Raw genomic sequence first — 22,445 nt, 5'->3', positions numbered from 1 at the left:
GTGTGTGTGTGTGTGTGTGTGTGTGTGTGTATGTGTGAAAGAAAGAGAGAAAGAGAGAGAGAGAGAGAGAGAGAGAGAGAGAGAGAGAGAGAGAGAGCTAACTAATAATCCTATACAGAGTCTATTTGAGATGAGGCACAGACAAGTAGAAAGTGCTCACCATCATCAAGCGGTAGATTCTGAGCACTGTTCAGATGGTGCCGAGCCACACTGATCAGGGAGTCTTGGTCCCAGGGTTCATAGTGGTCAATGCTGGTGAAGAGTCTCCAGAAAAGGGTGGAGGGCAGTTGTTTGTGGGCCTGGTCATCTCCAATCAGGATGAACATGTGCAGGTGGCTGCATACTTGTTGGTAGAACCTGTGGGCCAAGAGCTCAGATACTGTCCTCCCCTTAATCTCTATTTGCCCATGCATGTCCCAGTCCCAATCCTGAACCCTTAGCTCTGACCTTCTGAGCCCTCACAGAAACCCCTACTTTTCTTTTTGGCCTTTTGGCCAGAATGGAAAAAGAGCAGAGCTGCCCCTAGAATAGGGCTCTTGGCCTCACCTCTGCAAAAGCATTTCCTTCCTGGTGGTCTGCTTGACATCTTTGAGGACATGTTCTTCAATTTTTTCCAGCTGTGCTTCTGTGTACTGGTCAGGGAAACTGCCTGAGCTTGCCAAGGCCAGCAGACGATGAAGAGTGGTAAGATCCACACCGTTGGGCACCAGAAGGGCTACTGGCTGACCTAACACGCCAGCATGCCAGCTGGCATCCCGTAGACACTGGAGAATGGCCTTCTCTGGCTGACATGGCAGGTAGAAGATACGGGCCTGACAAATGTTAGCTGCCAGAATGATGGCAGTACAGCGCCCAGTGCCCAGAGCCTCTGAGAGCAGAAGGCCATGCTGCCGGGGCCTGGCCAGCACCCGGACCAGGCGGGCCACATGCTGGGCCATTGAGTGGCACCGGGCAAGGTGGGGATTCAGCTTTAGCTGAGCGGCAGACGTGGCCAGCTGCTCCTCCAGGCTCTCCCACTGCCGTTCCAGGTACATGTTGGGGCTCTCAGAGTTGTAACCCACTGTTAGCTCCTGACTAAAGATCAGGTCTGAGGGCTTTTCCTGGGGACAGAGTAGTAGCACTGATAGCAATAGGGGTAAGTCCTGGTCCAACTGGAATGACTTCTGCGACCCATTCTTGAATCTCTTTATTTGAAGTTTGTAAGTGGAGGCCCTTGTGTTTTCCTCCTGATTTATCGTTTGACTTATGTTCTCTGTGCTCTCCCTCTCTACTGCGGCAATGGATGACACACGACTTGAGTAGCCGGAGGGTGGGCCTGGGGTGACCCAAAGGTCACAAGTGTCCTCCTCTTCTGTCTCACTGCTGCTATTGCATAAGTCCTCCCACTGAGCCAACTCCCCTTCCGACTCCACTTCAGGCACCCTCTCCTCCTCCTCCTCCTCCTCTCCCAGCTCCTCCTCCTCTTCATGGCCCTTTTCCAGGCTTTGGAACACTGGCGCACAGCAAAAGACACTCTGAGCTACTTCTAGGAGCAGCTTGGCACAGTGGTCACGTTCCCTAGGGCTGTCCAGCCGATCACAGAAGGTTCTCTGCGCCTCATGCAGCCAAAGGCGCACCATGTTGCGCATGGCCATCATAGTTATCAGGCGGGTGCCGCGCAAGCCCGACACCCGGCGCAAGTGCTCCTGGTGGTTGGGATAGTCCAGAAAACCTCGGGAGCCCGTTCTGGTTGGCAGCAGCTGCAGGCTTCCCAATAGTTGGCTCACAGAGTGCAGGGAGAAGCGGTAATGTGGGTGGAGGGGTGAGGGCAAAAAACAGCTGCCCACAATCTCCCAGGCCTCCATGGAGGCACAGACCAGGGCTCTTGCTAGAACACCCTCCCTCTCCACACAGTGGAAGCGTTCAAGCCAGGCCTGGATGATAGGTGTGTGCCTGCTCAGCAGCGTGGCCTGGTTCATGTCGGCCAGGGCTAGCACTGTAAACAGCCGGAAGAGGCGGGGACACAGTGGGCACTCACAGAAGCCTGGCACTGTAGCTGTGGCAAGGAAGTTGACTATAGGCTGTAGTGTCTGCAGTTCCAAGGTGCTGTGGGCACACACAGTGCCATTCATGGCCTGGCGTAGAGCCTCCAACACCGGCTGGCAGCTCTTCTCTGGGTCTGTGGGACATTAAGAATAGCGGTGAGGCCGAAACCTGTTTGGCTCAGTGGATAGTTGGCCTGCGGACTGAAAGGTCGCAGGTTTGATTCCGGTCAAGGGCATGTACCTTGGTTGCAGGCATATCCCCAGAAGGGGGAGTGCAAGAGGCAGCTGATCGATGATTCTCTCTCATCGATGTTTCTAACTCTCTATCCCTCTCTCTTCCTCTCTGTAAAAAATCAATAAAATATATTAAATAATAATAATAATAATAATAAAAAGAATAGCGGTGAGGACATGTTTGAGTCCACATGGCAGTGTCACCTTGTTCCTCTATCCCTGCCTTGCTCAGTTTGCTTCTGAACGCATAGGATTCTGAAGGAATTTTGTGCATCTGATGTGCTGGGTTTTGGTCACGTCTCAGTTGTTCTCTCTCCCACACACTCTCCCTAAAAGTGAGTAATTTCTTCTCTCTTCTCCCCCAAATCCTACCTTTATGGCCAATTATTCATTAGCTGAAGTTTAATGAATAGGAAAGTTTGGAAGCTGAGATGCTTGTAAACCTAATTTGACCAAATTAGTGGGGTGGGAGGTGGGGAAATGCAGTCATCGCGGAGAGTGTGGAATTATACCACATGCACACTTTCATAAAATCAACTTTATTAAAATACGACTAAAATATAGGTACCCTACATAATAAAAGGGTAATTTGCAAATCGACCCAACGGCCAGTCACTATGACGTGTACTGACCACCAGACGCATGCCACAGACAGAAGCCAGGCGAGCACAGTCGCGGTGGCAGGAGCCTCTCCCGCCTCTGAGGCAGCTAAGGAGCAGGGTGCTGAGCAGTAAGGAGCAGCGAGCAGGCAGGTGGTAAGGAGTGAGGGCTCCCAGACTGCAAGAGGGCACAGGCTGAGCTGAGGGCTCCCATTAGCTGGGGGTGCACGAATTGTCATGCACTGGGCCTCTAGTATATGTATATATATATATAAAAGCTCAATATGCAAATTGTCCCCACAGGAGTTTGACTGGGAGACCAGTCACTCACTATGATGTGAACTGACCACCAGGGGGTGGCACAGAACGAAGTAAGGCCTGGCCGGTGGCCCACAGTCGGCAATGGGAAGGCCCTGATTGCCGGCCAGGCCTAGGGACCCTACCCTGGCACAAATTCATGCACCGGGCCTCTAGTATAAAATAAAATGTAGTTATTTTAAAAAGTATAGTTCAATGAACTTTGACAAATGTATGTACTTGTGTAACCACCAACCCGATGACATTTAGAACATTTTCACCACCCCAGAAGTTCCTTCATACGCCTTGCAGTCAATCCCCCCACCTCGCTGTCTCAGGAATTTCTATCACTATTGATTAGTTTACCTATTCCATAACTTCATATAAGGGGAATCATACACTATATGCAATTTACCATTCTAGCTTCTTTTGCTCAGCATGATTCTGAGATTCATTCCTGTTTTGTGTGTACCAGTAGGTTGTTCTATTTGGTTGTTGAGTAGTAGTCTACTATGAAAATACCATGATTTGGCCCTAACCAGTTTGGCTCAGTGGATAAAGTGTCAGCCTGCAGACTGAAGGGTCCCAGGTTTGATTCTGGTCAAGGGCATGTATCTTGGTTTCGGGCACATCCCCAGTAGGAGATGTGCAGGAGGCAGCTGATCCATGTTTCTCTCTCATTCATGTTCCTAACTCTCTATCCCTCTCCCTTCCTCTGTGTGAAAAAACAATAAAATGTGTTTTTAAAAAGTGAAAGAAAATACCACAATTTGTAAATCCATTGACAGACATACTGATGGGCATTTAGGTTTCTGCATTTTGACTATTTAGGATAATGCTGCTATGAACATCCACATATACATTTGAGAACATAAATATGGTTTTATTTCACTTGGGTAAATACTTACAAATAGAATTGCTGGGTCTTGTGGTAAGTATATATTTAATTTGATAAGGAACTGCCACACTCTTTTCATAGTGGTTATATCATTTTATAGTCCCACCAACAAAGTGTGAGAGTTTTAGTTGCTCTGCATTTCCCAACACTTTCTATTCTCAGTCTTTCTAATACTCTTTCTAGAAGGTTTGAACTACTATCTCATGATGGTTTTAATTTTTCAGTTCACTGATGCCTAATAGCATGGAAAATCTTTTCATGTGCTAATTGGTGCTATATCTTTCTTTCGTGAAGTGTCTGTTCTTTTTTACGTTTTTTAAAATGGAGTTTGTTTTCTTATTGAGCTGTACATTATTTTATACTAGAGGCCCATTGCACGAAGAGATTTGTGCAATAAGCCTTCCTTCCCTTGGTTTCCAGCACCGATTTTCCTCTGGCATCCAGGACCCAGGCCTTCGCTCCAGCCAGAGTTCTGCTGTCTTTGCTGCAGAGTCCCACCAGAGTCTGCCCTCTTCGTCTTCGCTGTGGCTGGAGTGCAGCTCCTATAGATTCCTTCTCTTCCCGCCCTCCTTCTCATAGCAGTCATCCTGCCCCGCCCGGCCACTCTATGCCTGGGGCAGCTGGGCAGCTGCCATTTTGTCCTTCTAATTTGCATATTTCCTCCTGATTGGCTGGTGGGTGTAGTGGAGTGATGGTCAATTTGCATGTTTCTCTTTTCTTAGTGTAGATATTCTGAATTTAAGTTCTTTGTCAGAAATGTTTATCATGAATATTTTCTGTCTATGGCATGTATCTATCCAGTTTGGGCAATAAATACTACTTATCAAAGAGACTGTCTTTACACCATTGTATATCTTTCTCTCCTTTGTCATAAATTAATTGACAATATAAGTGAGGCTTTATTTCTTGGATCTCTATTTATTCCAATGACCTATTTATCAGTTTTTATGCCTGGAGGTTCAGGCTTCCTGGAGATATTGCCTCCCTCCCTTCCTCCCAGCTCCTCACCAGAAGCAGCCAGGTGTAGATCCTCCAGCATGAAGAGGAGGGAGCCTTTAACATTCAGGTGGTGCCTGGTGTGTGATTGGCTCTGGACCCCTCGGCTCAGCAGAAGGCGAAAGTGCGTGGTAGTGAAGGCAGGGTGGATGGGCGTGTAGATGTAAGGGTGATGTGGCTCCACCAGCACCTCCACAAAGGCTGTCTTCCCTGTCGCGGCCTCTCCAGCCAGCAGCACTGGGTATCCCTTCGTCAGAAGCAGATCCACCACGTACAAGAGTCGTTCAGTCTGCAGGACAGGAGCAGGGCTTACTGTGGCAGCTCCGGACAGTAATCCAGCTGAAAGGAAAGGTCTAGGGCAGTGTTTCCCAACCTTCTCTCATGATGAGAATCACCTGGTGGAGTTGTTAAAACACAGATTCCTGAATCCCAACTAAGAAGTGCTAAACTAGAATTTTTGGGAACATATAGGTAAAATTGTATACCTAACTAGTGCTCTAACACAGATGTTATATACAGAGCACTAAGTTAGGTATGCAATTTTACCTATATGTTCTCAAAAATTCTAGTTTAGCACTTCTTAGTTGGGATTCAGGAATCTGTGTTTTAACAACTCCACCAGGTGATTCTCATCATGAGAGAAGGTTGGGAAACACTGGTCTAGGGAATCTTGTCTTAAAGCTCTACTTGCATAATACTTTGTGTGTTTCTTGCAAGTTGTGAAAACATGGCCAAGAAAGGGAGCAAATGGGCCTCGGCTGCCCTGAACGTGGCCTCTCCCAGGAGAGCCCCTTGAGCCCCAACCCCAACCCCGACCACTGCCCTCACACCTGGGGAGAAGGACTGAAGGTGCCCAGAGATCCCTTGATGTGGCTGCCCATGTATTGCCCGGTGAAGGGGACCAGCGTCCCGTCTTCAGGGCATAGATGAAGATCGAACACCGAGGCTGAGGGCGATGGCTCGGGGTAGGTGGCGAAATAACTAATAGAACCCCTCAGGAAGGTATCGAAGACGGGCCAGAGCCTGCGCAGACGGACACACAGGCAGCAGTGTCAGAGTTACAGCAGCTCCATTTGTGACACCCTCCACCCTCCCCGACAGTGATCCCCTGGGTTTGACTCCCACCAGCCTGTCCATCTCGGCCCTCTGCATCCGCCACTCCCCATCCCCGTAGATACCTGGAGGGAAGCTGGGCCCCAAAGCCCCAGATCAAGGCAAAGAGAAAGCTGCTGACAACCAGCAGGTGCTCCTTGCGCTTATTCGGCACATCACTGGTGTCAGCCTGGGACCGGGTCGGAGAGCTGCTTTTCGAGGACTTGAAGCTCTGGGTTCCAGAATCACTATGACTGAGGTCTTCTGCAAAGTTCCCTGTGGCCAGAATAGGAGCTCGGTAAGAAGTTGGGGGGGGGGGGCGGGGTCCTATTATTTCTCACTTTCAGTCCCCAAGCCCAAGTCCACCAAAGGCCCCACCCCCTGGGCTCCAGCCATATGCCCTCTGACCTCCAGGCCTCAGAGATCTCGAGCCAGCCCTCTCTTTCCCATCCCTTCACCTGGGACAGGCGTCTCCTCGTCTGTGCGTAGGTGGGTGTCAAGCAGGCAACGCAAGAGGCGAGCCAGGCTGGTGATTTCCGCCACCCCCGGGCAAACCGCCCTCTGCCCGTGCGCCTGCAGCACGGAGCCGGCGCCCTGGCTGGTGAGGAATCGGACCGCTGCGGGCACCAGCACTTCAGCCAGGTGGTTGAGTTCGGCGATCGTCTGGGGTTGCAGGCAGTACTCCTGGGACAGGGCTGTCATCAGGGCTCTCAGCATCCCCTTCCACGTCTGCTCCCCACCACACCAGACCAGGGCACAGCGGCCCACCACCGCGGGGGGCATCCCCGTGGCATCTCCCACCTCCATCAGGAGGAAGATATCCGGGGATCGTTCTACCTGCTGGCCGCTGGGGAGGATAAGCTGAGGGGGGTCGCGCAGGAGGCACGTGAGGGAGTCCAGCCAAGCGGCGCTGGAGACCCCGTCACATATCACCCAGTGCTGGGTCCGCAGCGGCCCCCGGGCCTTGCTCTTGGGCTCCGCGGCCTTGCACTGGCTGGTTACCCGAAGCAGCCTGGGGAGGATGCCTTGGTGCCAGCAGGGGCCCTCCTGCCACCCCAGGAACTCCTCGGGGCTGAGGACGCTGGGGTACAGGTGTGTGATTTCCACGGGCAGACAGCCCTGGGTTGAGGTGCCCTCCGAGGCCGCCAGCTGGTTCTGGATCTTATACAGGCTGTGCCAGCAAGTGGTCTTGCCGCTGCCTGCGGGGCCCAGGAGCAAGATGCCCGGGGTCTGGCCCAGGGCCTGGCTCAGCTGCTCCAGGGAGCCCAGGATGTCCGCGCTGGGATGCAGGCCCGACTGCTGCAGCTCCTCCACCAGCAGCGGCTTCCTCAGCTTGGGGGCCACGAGCTCTGCCAGCACTTGTCTGGCGTTGGGGAAGGTCCCACAGAGCAGCTCCCGCAGTTGCCGAAGGCGGTCCCCCTCCAAGATGCTGAACAGCGGCGAGTGCAGCAGGGCGCGCAGGAGGGCCCGCTCCTGGATGGCAGCGAGGCTGAGGGGCACCTGGGACTTGGGCTCCTCCTTGGCCGCATTCAGAGCCTGTATGGTGTCCGCCAGGACCCACTTGAGCAGCGGCAAGCGGGGGGGCAGGGGCCCGGACGCCAGCTCGCGCTCCAGGGAGAAGAATTTGGACAGGCGGGCGGCCAGGAGGGAGGCCTCCCGCAGCCCCGCGCCCAGCAGCGCCAGCTCTGCCACCCGCTGCAGGTTGGGCTGTGTCAGTGCCACGGGCCGCAGCAGCAGGCGCAGGCTGGCGGGCACCGGGGCGCTCAGGGAGCGCAGCGTCAGCAGACAGCCGTAGCCGAGGCGCATGTCCACCTGTTTCCTCTCGAAGAGGCCCTTGCCGAGGAGCTGGGGGTGGGTGGGGTCGATGGTACTGGCGCTCCGGGAAACCTGCCGGGACAGCGGCGCGTAGAGGCTGTGCAGCTCGGCCAGGCGCTGGCCCAGGGCGGAGAGCAGGCCGAGCGGCAGGTGCTGCGCGGCCTCCAGCAGCAGCCAGGCGCCGCTCTGCAGGGCGCCGTTCAGGTAGCTGCTCAGACTCTGGGCCCCGATCTGGGGCAGGCAGGGTACCTTCACCAGCTGGCGCCCCAGGGCCTGCGCCAGGCTCTTCACCATGGCCGCCTTGCCCATGCCATCAGGTCCCAGCAGGGTCCCACAGGCCACCTCCTCCAGGGCCAGTAACAGTGCCAGGGTCGGCCACTCGGGCAGCAGGCTGGGCAGAGGCCCTGGCCTGGGGCCCAGGTACTCGTAATTGTACAGGAAGGAGCGGCCCAGCACATCGACCCAGCAGGCGGCCGGTGACGGGGAGGTGTCCGCAGACGCAATGGCCCTGAGACGCTCTAAGGGGCTCTGGGAGGCGGCGTGCGATGGGCCCAGGTGGTACTTGAGTTGGCGGGCCCAGTGGAAGTCCGCCAGGTCCCTGACCTGGCGCTCCTTCAGCAGCTGCGCTACATCCCGGTGCGCCACGGCCATGGCCACCAGGGCACTGAGCAGGCTGGTCTCGCGGACGGAGGGCAGGGGCAGGGCCTGGCCCCCCTGGGAGGCCTTCTGGATCCGTACGGAATGCGCCAGCATCTCCAGCTTGCTCAGATGGGTGCGCACCATGGTCGGGGCTTGCCCGTCGAGCAGGGCCTCCTCCATCTCGGCCCGCCACACCATCTCCTCTGCCACCACCACACACTGCCACGGGAAGACCTTGATTAAATCCAGCCAGTGGTGGACATACTTCTGGCAGGACAGCCGGCCCCGCTGGGTCAGCTCCCTGGATAGGGACGGAGCCAGAGCCACACCGCGCTGCAGGCGGGCAGCCACACAGCCCTGCAGCAGGTGCACCAGCGCCAGGCGCAGGCCCCTCTCCAGAGAGGCCAGCCACCTGGGGAAATCCGGGTGCAGGAGAAGGGGCTCCTGCAGCGTCACCTTCTCCCCACCAGCGCCGAGCACTTCGAGGCCCTCCACCTGAGGCTGCAGGCCGGGCCTCGACTCCGGGCCGTCCGGCGGCTCGCCCGGCTGGCTGGACTGGAAGCTCACAGCCACCACGTGAGGAAAACAGCGTCGCACCCATACCTGGGCCTCCCCCGGCTCCAGGCGGGCCACCAGCAGGTCCACCAGCTCGCTGTCACTGAGGAAGAAGAGGCGGGGGAAGTGAACGCAGAACTCATAGAGCACGCTCTTCAGGGCCGTGATGACGCCCTCCAGCTCCGCCGAGCCCGCCTGCAGCATCTGCTGCAGCTTCTGGCCTTGGAAGGAAGGGTTCCGCTGGCCACCGGGCACTACGAGCGACAGGACCAGGGGGTCGGCCACAGAGGTCTGCATCAGGGCCCGATACTGATCGTCCACGGCCTTGAAACGAGAGTTCTGTGGTGAGGGAGAGGGTACACGTGAGGGCGGATGGGAAGAGGCACCTCCCCCCCACTGCGGCTCCCCCCCACCCCCCGCACTGCTCAGCAGCCTCTGTCCACCCTGCCTCATCCCCCACCCCTTCCCTACCAGATCAGCACTGGGGAACTGGATCTTCATCTCGTACAGAACTTTATTCAGGAAAATCCACTTCTGCTGGAAAGTCACCCACAACTCCAGGATGTCACCTGCGCGAGCAGCCAGAGCAATGCTGGGGGAATTCTAGGGCTGTTCCTGACCTCTCAGGTTGTCCCACCCCACAATATTCTACTCAGCAGGACCCAAGGACCTCGCCCCGAGGAGAGAAAACTTTCACTGTGAATAAAGATGCGGTCGGTCCCCTCGGCCCACGCAGGAGCCCTGAAGGAGGTCCTCACGCTGCCTGTCAGATCTTCCCCACCCAGCCCCCACCTCTCGCCTCGTCCCCTCTGGGCCATCCCGCTGCAGGTCCCACACAGAAGCCCAGCTGGAGGCCTGCACTCACTCAGGCTATGCAAGATGGTCATCCACGACACAGCTCTTTTGTAAAGCTCTCCCGACTTCTGGAGGGCCAGGATCTTGAACAACACCTGAAGGCTCTCCTGGGCGGAATCCTGCAGGCTGTTGTAATCTGAGGAACGATGGGCTCAGCTGAGCTGCGCTGGCAGGCGGATGGGGCAAGGGCAGGGAGTGGCTAAGGCCCCAAATTCACGGTCACAGATCGCCAGCTGTTCTCTGGAAGACCCAACCGTTTCTTTCCTGCCGCCAGTTGAGCTGTAGGCTCAGCAAGAGCCACAGTGTGTTGGAAAACCTGCTTATGTGAGTTATAATTTCAATTACAGAATTTAAGCTGATGTCATGTTAACAGCTGAGATATATGGGTGGGGGAAAGAGCTACTGGTTCTGTGGAAACCAGGGAAGGCTCTCAGGAAAGGTGAGTTGATAAAAAAACATATTAAAGTAGGTATAGGCCAGCCAATTTTCAAAAATTGGGAAATTATAATAAAAATCGAGAAAAGTTTTGGTCTCGGGTAACTTCACAAATGTTTTCATGGCATTGCTCAACTTTACAAAGAAACTGAAACTGGAAATGGTAGACAATGCATGAGGGCGAGAAAGGAGGTGGAGATTCTGCCAGTCCCCTAACTCAGCGTTTTTCAACCGCTGTTCCGCGGCACACTAGTGTGCCGCGAGATGTTGCCTGGTGTGCCGTAGGTGCAGACAAGACAAGAATTTTATAATTTTTCACTATTTTGTTTACTTAATATTTCATAATAAAGTAATTATAAAATACTTTCTTTGTGTTTATTTGATTCCTATTCAAGAGAATTACTTTATATATAGTCAATATAGGCACAGAGTTAAATTTTTTAACATTTTCTAATGGTGGTGTGCCTCGTGATTTTTTTCATGAAACAAGTGTGCCTTTGCCCAAAAAAGGTTGAAAAACACTGCCCTAACTAATACCGCCTGGAGCGCCTGTACCCATGCTGTCCCCTCTCCCTGGCTGCCTTTCCCCCCTGACAATTTGAGAAAATGCCTCCCCCTAAGGCAGTGGTCGGCAAACTCATTAGTCAGCAGCCAAATATCAGCAGTTCAACGATTGAAATTTCTTTGGAGAGCCGAAAACCGACTTCTGCGCAAGGGCCACGAAGTTTCAATCGCACCGTACGTGCACGCCTGCACGAGGTATTTTGTGGAAGAGCCATCCTCAAGGGGCCAAAGAGCCACATGTGGCTTGCGAGCCTGGTTTGCCGACCACTGCCCTCAGGGAAGGGGAGTTTCTCTGACTCTCCCTGGTCCTTTGAAGCTGCTTTCTGAGATTCAACTGCCCTCAGTTAGGTGCTCCACCATGCACTTCTCTCTCTCTCTCTACTCTACTCTGTTCTCTCTCTCTCTCTCTCTCTCTCTCTCTCTCTCTCTCTCTCTCTCTCTCTCTCTCTCTCTCTCTCTCTCTCCTGGGAGCTCCTAAGAGACAGGACTTCTGTCTGGAAATCTCAGGGTCTCCTGTGTTTGGCTCAGCGGAGGCAGGTGGGTTGGATGAGGAAGCGAAAAAGGAATGAGTGAGCAGGGCAGAAGGTCAGACAGCAGGGCACGTGCTAGAGGACAGGATGGAGAGGTGGAGAGACGTGACCGTGAGGCGTTTCTTAATTCACTCAGAAAGGGGAGGACCTCTGCTGAAGGAGCGGGGCGTCGAGTGGGAGGGAGGGGCCGGGAGCTCCAAGAAAGACATTGTCTCAGAACAGAATGATGTGGCAGGCGCTCCAGCAAGGATGGGGACCTGGGCTAGAGAAGAAGCCAGGTGTGGCGGGCTCGGGGGATGCGGTGGATGAATGTGGCCCCCCGCGGGGGGACTTGCCCTGGGCCACAGGGCTGCGCCTCACCTGAAAGGACGAAGGTGCCGCTGTCCTGGGCCATTATGTCCCTGCGGGCCGCCTGCCTCTTGGAGCGCCCTGGGGCGGCGGCCGGCTCGCAGGGCACCTGCAGGATGAAGTTGAGCAGGCGCAGCTGGCGCGCCTCCCAGACCTGCTGCAGCTGCTGCAGGGCCTCCCGGGCATGAATGTGCTCGTTTTCATTCCGCCAGATCTGCAAGAGCCGGGGCTCAGGGATTAGCACTGGAGCTGGGACTAGAGGGCCAGGCTCAGGGGAGGGAGAGTGCGACCAGCAGGCTTCAGAGACGGACCACCAGCAGCACACTCTGACCTAGGCTGCTGCCCCGAAACCCACTACGCGGCAAGGCTCCAGCTGGTTCTCGTGCTCTTTGGGGGCAGAGGAAGTGTTGGGGGACAATCTGCCATCCTCGGTGCCCACTACTTTGGGGCCGCCACCTACTCCCTTCCCCTGGTGGGGCTGGTGCATACTGTCGGTCTCACAGAGCCTGAACCACCCGTCAGATCCCCACATGCTCCAGGCAGGCCAGCAGTCTCACCCCCAACCCCGCCCACCCACAAGCCGATATCTATTACCCCCTTGTCTCAAGGGGGCCTTACCCGGCTCCATTAGAGCTTAGCAAACAGAACCTGGGGCCACCTCCCTCCCTCCAGAGGGCCCCACCTGGTTGATTTGATCTGCAAAGTCCAGCAGTGGACAAGTGAGCAGCTGGCCCAGTGTCAGGAGTTCTACGTTGAGATTGCCCAGCCCTAAGGCTAGAGGTAGAAGGGACAACAAGTCAGAGCAACACCGGTATATGGCAGGTCCGGGACCCAGAGCCCAGCCCAGCCCAGCCCAGCTCCCAGGTGCAGATCTGAGGGCAGCACAGAGCCAAGAACCCTAAGCCCAAAGTCCAGTGGCGCACAGTGCAGAGCCCAGAGCTCCGACTGCAGCCTGAGCCAATCCAGGTTAGCAGGGGGGACCCACATGGTGCTTTGGGGGTGGCAGGGAGCAACCCAGGGAGGGAAGATGCTCCCAGCAAGAGTGCCTGAGCTGTTGCATTGTTCTAACCCCGATGTCCTTCCCTTCCCCTCCTCTCTCTGACTCTACTTATAAAACACACATCGAATGAGGCCTTGGAAGTTGAGGCCATGCAGCTGGAGGCTGCTCAGCTTGGTAAGCAAGGGCAGGTAGCTGCGAAACTCCTCCAGAACGCGTACGCAGTACTGCAGGACCGGGCTGTGCAGGCCCACGGTGGCATTCAGCTGGGCCGCCTCTGCCAGCCAGCCCTCTATCTTCTCCTGGGCCATAGGCAGGCTGAACTGCGGGAGAAGGGCTCAGTGTCAGCTGGAGACCCTCCCCCACCCCTCCACCCCCCTGCAGGCTCGCCATTCCTAGGCAGGAGCCCCAAGGAAGGGCGTCAGCACCTTGGCAAAAGCCATGCACTTCCAGTCACTGATGTGTTCAGAGGTGACTCGGTACAGGTGCCAGATGCTCTGCTGCTGCAGGATGGGATCGATCCCACAGATTGGCAGGGGCACAGGACTCTCATCCCCTGCGGGACAGGGCTGGCTGAGGCCTGGGTTATGTGTGGAGGCGGGGGCGGAGGGGGGGGGGGGGACTTGGGGGAGGGGGTCAGTCAAGAGCCCATGATGACAGAAGGTAGGGTCCCAAAAGTGCCGGGAGGGGTGGAGGGATCCAAAATTGTTTAGTAGAACAGTGGAGGTGGGGACAATCCAAGGGACAGCTGTCCCAAGGTTAAGCTCTCTGAGACAGCCCCGTGGCAGTACAAGGGCAGGGCTCCTCTTCCATCAGTCTCCATCTCACGCACCCACTCAGGCCACAGCAGGCCCCTCAGTGTGGCTCAGGGACCCAGGCGCTCCCTCCCACTGAGGGGCCTTGGCTGACAGGTCATTCTGGAGCACTGTTCCCTCAGGGAACCAGGTGCCCCCCGCGCTCCCCAAGTTCAAGTCCTTGCTCAAAACTCTCCCTCTTCATGAGGCCTCGGCAGCACACCCCTTTAAGGACATTCCCCACAGCCTTTCTTATGATTAGGGTGGATAATGCATTCCGGTTTTTCCCGTGTTTAATTCGAACTCTGGTGCTCAAATTGTCCCAGATTTGGCCAGCTGGTGTCCCTTCTGTGTCCTTGTGACATACTCCCATCACTTTTTTTTTAAATGTTTATATTATTATTATTATTATTATTATTATTGATTTTTTTTACAGAGAGGAAGAGAGAGGGATAGAGAGTTAGAAACATCAATGAGAGAGAATCATCAATCAGCTGCCTCTTGCACCACCCCCTACTGGGGAAGTGCCCACAACCAAGGTACATGCCCTTGACCGGAATTGAACCTGCAACCTTTCAGTCCACAGGCCGACGGTCTATCCACTGAGCCAAACCGGTTTCGGCTCCCCTCACTTTTTAAAAGAAGTTAACATTTCCTTACTTTCGGGTTTAAACAATAGTCCAGGCTCGTCTTATACCTGCCCTGCCTCAGCCCTGGGATCATCCATTCCCTGAGGAGCCCTGGTTCCTTTCCACCGCAATGATATTAGAAACCACGACCGGGCACCGTGTGGCGCCTTGCTGTTATGGACACACGCGTGTATCCTTGTTCGTGTGCACATAAACACGCACACTCATGCAACATGTGAGTGTGTGTTTTAAAATGCAATGGAAATTATGGAGTAGATACTATAGAAAGTGGAATCTTATCAGACAAAGTCACACTATTTCCCCAGAACTAAAAGGAAGGAAGGAAGGAAGGGAGGGAGGGAGGGAGGGAGGGAGGGAGGGAGAAAGGGAGGGAAGAAAGAAGGAAGGGTTGATGATAAAGATAAAAAATGGAGGAGAGATCCAGAAAATCCAATATACAAATAAGAATTCTGGAAGGAGGTCAGAGCAAACATAAGAACCATTTCAAGTAATTAATAAACATATCATCTGCAAAGGGGGCAATCAGATTGATATCCGATTTGTCCACAATGCTACATGTTGAAGACAATGATGTGTTACCAAATTGGAGGAAAACCTCAGAATTAAATATTTAGCCAAGCTGTGATATAAGGACATTAGAAAGAACATTTTTAGCATAGGAACTTAGAAATGTTAATCCCTCTAATTTTCTTCTTAGAAAAAAAAAAATCAACCCTCAAACATGACAGCCATCCAATGAAAGAATAAAAATAATGAAAAGATGCGGTATTTTTTAAAATGGTAAGTCATAATCAAAACCAGGAATCCTTAGATGTCAAAATAGTTGTTAAGATAGCTATAAAACAAAGTAAAGAGTAAAAGATAAATAAAGGTCGTTTTCATCATCTAGACTCAGGGGTCCTCAAACTTTTTAAAGTGGGGGCCAGATCACGGTCCCTCAGAGAGCTGGAGGGCCGGACTATATGAACTACTAATTCCTACTGTAACACCTCGGCTGCGCTCACTGCCCAAAAAACCTGGCGGGCTGGATCAGACTCCTCTGCGGGCCGCATGTGGCCCGCGGGCCGTAGTTTGAAGACCCCAGATGATTTTAACAAAACCTGGGAGTCTGGCGGGGAGCCAGGGAGGGAAGACAGAAGTAAAAGCCAGGCTGTGGGGTTCCCTGGGCCTCGCACTATAGGGCCTGCACCCACTGCTGTGCTTTTCCACAAGCATCTCCGAACCTAGCAGAAAAGGTCAAGGTCCGAGGTCAAGGTCAGAGTCGAGGATGAGGGTCTCCCAGTACTTAGCTAAAGGAAAAGCCCCTTGCTTGAGGATGGTCCCAGTGTCCAACCTCTCACACTTGGCCAACAGCCCTGAACTTGGGAGGCCCACAGGGAGAGGTGGTCGTACTGTGATTCGCCGAGAAGCAACTGAGAAGCAATGTGCCTTTGAATGGACAGAAGTGACTGACAGAAGTGACTGCACCCGAGGAAAAAAAAAGAACTTGAGCCCTAGCTGGTTTGGCTCAGAGGATAGAGGAACCTGTGGACAGAAGGGTCCCAGGCTCAATTCCAGTCAAGGGCACATGCCTGGTTTGTTGACTTGATCCCCAGGAGGGGGTGTGTGTGCAGGAGGCAGCCAATCGATGATTCTCTCTCATTGATATTTCTATCTCTCCCTTTCCCTTCCTCTCTGAAATTAATTAAAAACAAAAACGAAAAAAACAAAAACAACAAAGCCGAAACCGGTTTGGCTCAGTGGATAGAGCGCCGGCCTGCGGACGGAAAGGCCCCATGTTCGATTCCAGTCAAGGGCATGTACCTGGGTTGCGGGCACATCCCCAAGAGGAGGTGTGCAGGAGGCAGCTGATCGATGATTCTCTCTCATCGATATTTCTAACTCTCTATCCCTCTCCTTTCCTCTCTGTAAAAAAATCAATAAAATATATATTTTAAAAAAAAAACTTGAGCCCACACCATTCTTTCCGGGCAGAAGGGAAGGAGCGGGGCGGGGCCGCTGTGTGGAAGCCGTCAGACCAGCAGTGCTGTGCTGTGGACCCGTGAGGCCCCCGCCGCTGACCACACCACCCTGGCTGGAAGCAGGGAGACCATGCTCACCGGGGCCCGCTGCCCCGTGTGGGGCTGGGCTGGACAGGGCTACACAAAGGCTGGTGCTACAATAAGGACACCTCCCCATTCTCCTGCACTGGGGTGGCCCTCTGACCCCATCCCACCCTAACGGAGCATTCTCCAGTCCGTCTTCCCTCCCGGACTGGGAGTCCCATTTCCCCGCCCGAGGCACCGCCCTCTACCCATTGTATAATATGAAGATTCTACCCTGCCATTTTCATACATGAGAGACCGAAGAAGGTGTGAGATCCCCGGAACTTGCTTAGAGACACCCAGGACACAGGACCTTGAGTCCAACCCCTTCTCTCAACTGGGGGGCTGCCCACAGGGCAGGGGTGGAGGGGGCGGGGAGCCCCGGTACCCGTGAAGGAGGTGTAGGCGTGGTGCAGCTCGCTGAGGTAGCTGGTGGTGGCCTGGAACTGATGGGCCAGGGCGATGAGCTGGCTCTCCGCGCTCTTCTGCTCCTGCGCAGGGTCCATGAAGGGGCTGGACAGGGCCTTCCCGATCAGGCCCTCCAGCTCGGCCAGCGCCGCCGCCATCAGCTGCTGCAGCTTGGGCACGATGGCATGGCGCTTGCTGAGCAGGAACTCCGAGGCCTGGCTCCTCTCGAACTGAAACGCCTCCCACAGGTCCAGGAGCTGGGGGGTGGGGGCGGGGCAAGCAGAGGGCAGTCAGGTCCGCGGGCTTGTGGGGAGGAGGGCCGGGAGGGAAGGAGGGGAGGCTCCCGGAGGAGCCGCCTTCTCACCGAGATGTCCCGCGCCTCGGTCTCCGCACTGAAGAGGCTGTAGTGGTTGCGGATGAGGTCGTGGAGGCCCCGTATGTACTCCACGCGCTCCTCCAGCTCGCTGTACTGCTCGTGGGCCTTGTTCAGCTGCAGGGGCCGCGGTGTGAGGCCGGCACCCTCCCAACCCCCACATACACACACACACACACACACACACAACCCTGCAGCACCCCGAGGGGCACGCCCACCTGCTGGAGGCTCCAGACTCCAGCTGCCTCCTTTTAACCCACTGGGGTCACGCCCGCCCGACCGCCCCGTCTCACCCAGGCCTCTCTGCAGACAGCACGGCTCCTCCCCCTCCACCTCCTGACCCTGCGACAGGGCCAGGGCCGCCCGATCCCTATCTGACTGGACGGGAGCAGCCCTTTTTCTCTGGAAGCAGGGCAGTGTCTCTCTCTCTCTCTCTTCTCCCGGGGGCCTCCCCCTGCCCTGCGGAAACTGAGCCAGGGGAGCAGGGTGAGAGGTATCAAGGGCAGGTCACCCCTGTGAGGGCAGCCTAAGAGCATCGGGTCCTGCTGGGAGTTCGGCTGGGTCCTGCTGAGCCCTTTGAGCAGGATGGGCCCCCCCAACCAGGAGGCTGGGAATGGGGGGGTGGGGGGAGGGCCCACCTTCTGGGAGCACAGGGCGATCGTGTGGATGTCGGAGTTGATGGCTTGGAAGGCCTCGATGTAGTCGGCGAGCTCCTTCATCAGCTGCTGGCTGCGGCTCCAGCTCTCACCCTGGAAATGCTCGAGAACCTCCTTCCTGATGCTCTCCAGCTTGGACGCTGCACACGGAGGAGGGTGAGGTGTCCAGGGGTGCACAGCACCAGGGCGCCGAGGGAGTGCTGTGGGCCCAGCGTGGGAGTGGGAAGGGGACGCCTTCCCTCACTCGCTGAACACTTACTGGAGCCCTGTCCAGTGTCCATCCATCTTAATATACCCCTTAAGCTCAGAGATGTTAAAATAATGCACAGAAGAGCATAGAAATATGGTATAAGCTATACCACAAAACACAGTATCCCTACATGCCAGATATAACGTCATCTACTTTACCTGTGTGAGCCCATGTAATCCTCACAAAAACCCAATCGGAGGTATACAGTATATATACTATATACTGCTATTGTCCCCGTCTTGCAGATAAGCAAACCGAGGCTCAGAGTGGTTAAGTAACTATCAACATCACACAGCACAAGGGTTCAAACTCAGGCAGCCTGGCTCCACTCTGTTATATATATATTTTTTTTTGTATTGAGGGGTGAAAAAGAGATCAGCTTATCCCCTATGACCGTGGTTGGCAAACTGTGGCTCGCAAGCCACCTGCGGCTCGCAAGCCACGGTTTGCCACCCTGTTTGACTAGTGAGTTTGCCGACCACAGGGATAGGGGCTTAATCGCTAGGAACAACAGCAGCCTGTAATCCATGGTCTGCAAACTCATTAGTCAACAGAGCAGCAAACCGCGGCTGGCTCATGAGCCGCATGTGTCTCTCGAGCCGCCGCAGTTTGCCGACCACTGCCTATGAGCATCTCTCCCACTGCAAAGGGGACCCATAATTGAGATATACCGGGAATGGCCCTTTTGGAGTCTGGGAGGATGTAACCAAGAGGACTGGGCACCGAGAGCTGAGAAAACCCAGAGAAAGGGAACTATTGAGGAGCACCCAAGGTAGAAGAGAGCACAAGGATGCGAACGGACCCCTTTCAAACCATCCCTCTGGCCTAGGACAGGAGCGAGCCCGTTGCCACGGTGCTGCTTTTGGACCTGCAGCATCAGGTAGTGAAGGCAGAGGGGAGCTCAACAGCGACACCGTGTGGCACAAAGGAGCAATGACCTGATAAAGTGCGGCGGCTCCTTAGGCTGAAGTTGGAAATGGGAGGGGAGGATTGGGGGGGGGGAGGAACAGATTTGAGAGGTATCTAGGAGACAGAAGAATGGAAATGATTTGGCGACAGGTTGGATGTGGTGGGGAGTCAGGGAAAGGAAAGAGTAAAGGATGAAGTTAAATTTTTAAAATATATATAATATATATATTATTGATTTTTTACAGAGAGGAAGAGAGAGGGATAGAGAGTTAGAAACATCGATGAGAGAGAATCATCCATCAGCTGCCTCTTGCACCACCCCCTACTGGGGATGTGCCCGCAACCAAGGTACATGCCCTTGACTGGAATCGAACCTGGGAACCTTTCAGTCTGCAGGCCAACGCTCTATCCACTGAGCCAAGCCGGTTTCAGCTGAAGTTAAGTTTTTGGATGAGAACAACTCACCATTCACTGTTCCAGGGAGCCCAGGGAGAAGAGGAATAGAGTGGGAGGGTAAAAAGGTAAACTCAGCCAGAAGGATTAGAGCAGAAGGAAGAGGATAAGGGGACGTGAAAAAACGAAGCACCCGCTGCATGACGTACTCCATGCCGGGAATATCACGCATGGTATCTCATGCAGCCTTCCCTGCCGTGACCCTGCGAGGGACTCATTGTTCCGCCCGTGGTACAGACAACACTGGAGCTCAGGGACCCGAGGTCACACACAGCAGTGGGAAACAGAGCCCAGATTCTGAACCCCATGCTTCCATCCGCTCTTTTTGAAGAAGCCAGTTGGTTCTGGCCTAAGAATCAAGAAGCCAACAAACCGGAAAGGATGCAGGCTCTCCAAGTAACAGTGGAGCCAAGGCTGGCCCCGAACAGGGTCCGAACCAAAGCAGGCCAATCACAGGCCCTCCCTGCTCCTTCCTTGCCAGCTTAACCCCGTGGGTACAATTAGGACGGGGGTGGGGGGGTGGGGGGGGAGAGGGGAGCACTTTAGGCAAGTGCTTCATCGGTCGAAGAGCAGAGGCAGGGAGGGCTGGGCAGGCAGGTACTTTCGTGAGGCAAACTCTTCCAGGCCCCAGCTCCACGGCCTCCCACCTTCACAGAGAAGGCACAGGTTCGAAAGTGTCTCGTCCCTGCAGGGAGTGGACACTAGGGTTTTTCTCTCAGTTGCAGTTCAGTTGAACTCCCCGCCGTAAGAACAGAAAGCAATCAGGCGACGGGAACTTGGTTCCAAAGGAGAATGGGGAAGGGGCAGAGCCAGAACAGATGGAGAGGCTGTCCTCTTCGGGGGTCACACCTGCCGATGCACAGGGAAGGGGCTGGGGTCCGGGGCTCGGGGAAGCTCTGGGGCTCCAAGGAGGGGCCTGCAGCCAAGGTCCCTGGCGGACCTTCCAGACACCCTGAGGGAAGGAGGCAGGAGGGAAAGGAGGGGAGGGAGGCGGCACTCACCCAGGTCGGCCTGTATATCACCGCAGTTCAGCAGCAGCAGCTTGCCTTTTGTGACCAACACGGCGGGTATGCGGGAGACGCGGGCCTGCCAAACGACCAGGTGGCTCACCAGCGCCTGGTAGTTGTTGACAGGACAGCCTCTCATGGACTCCAGCTTCCGGGGCCCCCAGGCTTGCAGGAACTTGTAGAGGCCTGTCATCCAGTGGTGGTCCCGGCAGAACTCCTGCACCTCCCACAGCATGTCCTGGGGGCAGACGAGGTGCTTAGGGCCGAGGCGGGGGACTGTGGGGGGCTCGGCGGCAGGGCAGCCTCCCGCTCCTGATTGAAGTGTCTGTCCTCACCTCCAGCAGGGCCTGCTGCACGGCCAGTGCCTGCTGGATGCCGGGGTTGTTGTTTAGGTCCTCTTGCAGCTGCTTGTACCTGGGGGGCAAGTACTGGCTCCGCAGCCGGCACCCACGGACCTCCAGCGCTTCGGTGCTTGTGTGGGACTTCCAGGGCCACACCAACCCCACGTTCGGGCCACAGAAGGTCTCCACAGCATCGTCCTGGGACCTGGGCATCAGGATTTCCGTGGTCAAGCTCTCCTCCTCCTCCTCCTCCTCCTCCTCCTCCTCCTCCTCCTCCTCTTCCTCTTCCTCTTCTTCTTTTTCTTTTCCTTTTTCCTCTTCTTCCTCTTCTATTGGGACACACGCCATAATTGTCCGTGAGTGCCCTCCAGGGCCCCCACACAGCCTCCCTCTCTAAAATGTGTCCACACACGCACACACACCCTGCTCATGAGCGAGTTTACACACCCTGCTCATGAGCGAGTTTACACGTACATCTATATTACAAACACGGTGCACCAGACCCTCGGAGGAGTTCATTAGTTAGGGTTAGGGTTCAGGTGGAGAGAAGAGAGTTTGCGCTAGCGAGTGTAAGCGGGAAGGACATTACAGAACACTAAGTGGGTTGCGAATACACAGAAGAGTGGAAAAACGCTCTAGCTGCAAGGGGGTCTGGGAGGCGCCGTTTGTGGGGAGGGGGGGCGGGAAAGGATGTTGAGCGTGTGCCAGCGCTCATCCTCCTCAAGGATCCTTCAGCCCGGCCTCCCTTGTGACTTCTTAGGATCTGGTTCATTGACAAAGTCTGTGTTTGCATTAAAAATGTAGCCCTAGCGGTTTGCTCAGTGGTTAGAACATCGGCCCACTGACTGGCAGGTCTAGGGTTTGATTCTGGGTCAAGGGCACACCTCAGTTGCAGGCTCAGTCTCCGGCCCTGTGTGGAGGAAACCCGTCGATGTGTCTCTTTCACATAGATATTTCTCTCTGTTTCTTCCCCCCTGTCTTCCACTCTCTCTAAAAATCAGTGGGAAGCTGAACCGGTTTGGCTCAGCAGTGGATAGAGCATCAGCCTGTGGACTGAAAGGTCCCGGGTTCGATTCCAGTCAAGGGCATGTACCTTGGTTGCAGGCACATCCCCAGTAGGGGGTGTGCAAGAGGCAGCTGGTAGATGTTTCTCTCTCATCAATGTTTCTAACTCTCTATCCCTCTCTCTTCTTCTCTGTAAAAAATCAATAAAATATATTTAAAAAATAAATAAATAAAATAAAAATCAGTGGGAAAAAAATATCCTCAGGTAAGGATTACCAACAACAAAAAAATGTTATTAAAAAGGGGGAGGAAAAGGCATCAAAATGTTTATAAATTAGATTCTTACTAGCAACACCTAACATTGTAGTGCCTGCCCGCACCCCGCCCGCGCGCCCCCCCACACACACACAGTGCTCAGATCTCTTATCATACTCATTTTCCAAGTGAGCTCATCCAGTGTCATGGTTTTAAACACCATCTATTTGCTTCCAGGTTTATCTTTAGCTCAGATCTCTCCCTGAATGCCAATCCCATTTAAACATCTGCCTACTCTACCTCTCTACTTGGATGTCTCATAGGCACCTCAACAGGACCAAAAATGAGCTCTGAGTTCTCCCTCCCAAACTGCTCTTCCTGC

The 22,445-nt window shown here is 54.8% G+C and overlaps 1 protein-coding gene across 1 annotated transcript in view; it reads right to left on the bottom strand.

The window, feature by feature from the left end:
* The window catches only part of DNHD1 (dynein heavy chain domain 1), a 56,902-nt gene that overhangs the window by 18,578 nt on the left and 15,879 nt on the right, over nucleotides 1-22,445 (bottom strand). The window contains 18 exon segments of the mRNA XM_084895673.1: nucleotides 161-450; nucleotides 547-2,158; nucleotides 5,061-5,337; nucleotides 5,879-6,071; nucleotides 6,227-6,404; nucleotides 6,599-9,488; nucleotides 9,621-9,718; nucleotides 10,015-10,140; nucleotides 11,894-12,095; nucleotides 12,564-12,753; nucleotides 12,990-13,201; nucleotides 13,307-13,434; nucleotides 16,795-17,086; nucleotides 17,089-17,304; nucleotides 17,826-17,983; nucleotides 20,457-20,700; nucleotides 20,798-21,008; nucleotides 22,372-22,390. Of these exon segments, the coding sequence (XP_084751799.1) occupies nucleotides 161-450; nucleotides 547-2,158; nucleotides 5,061-5,337; nucleotides 5,879-6,071; nucleotides 6,227-6,404; nucleotides 6,599-9,488; nucleotides 9,621-9,718; nucleotides 10,015-10,140; nucleotides 11,894-12,095; nucleotides 12,564-12,753; nucleotides 12,990-13,201; nucleotides 13,307-13,434; nucleotides 16,795-17,086; nucleotides 17,089-17,304; nucleotides 17,826-17,983; nucleotides 20,457-20,700; nucleotides 20,798-21,008; nucleotides 22,372-22,390 (7,536 nt within the window).

Source organism: Pipistrellus hanaki (assembly GCF_964339955.1).
Source record: "Pipistrellus hanaki genome assembly, chromosome: 9".
NCBI lineage: Eukaryota > Metazoa > Chordata > Mammalia > Chiroptera > Vespertilionidae > Pipistrellus > Pipistrellus hanaki.
The sequence above is the reverse complement of the archived record's forward strand: the minus strand, read 5'-3'. Positions and strand labels throughout refer to the sequence as shown.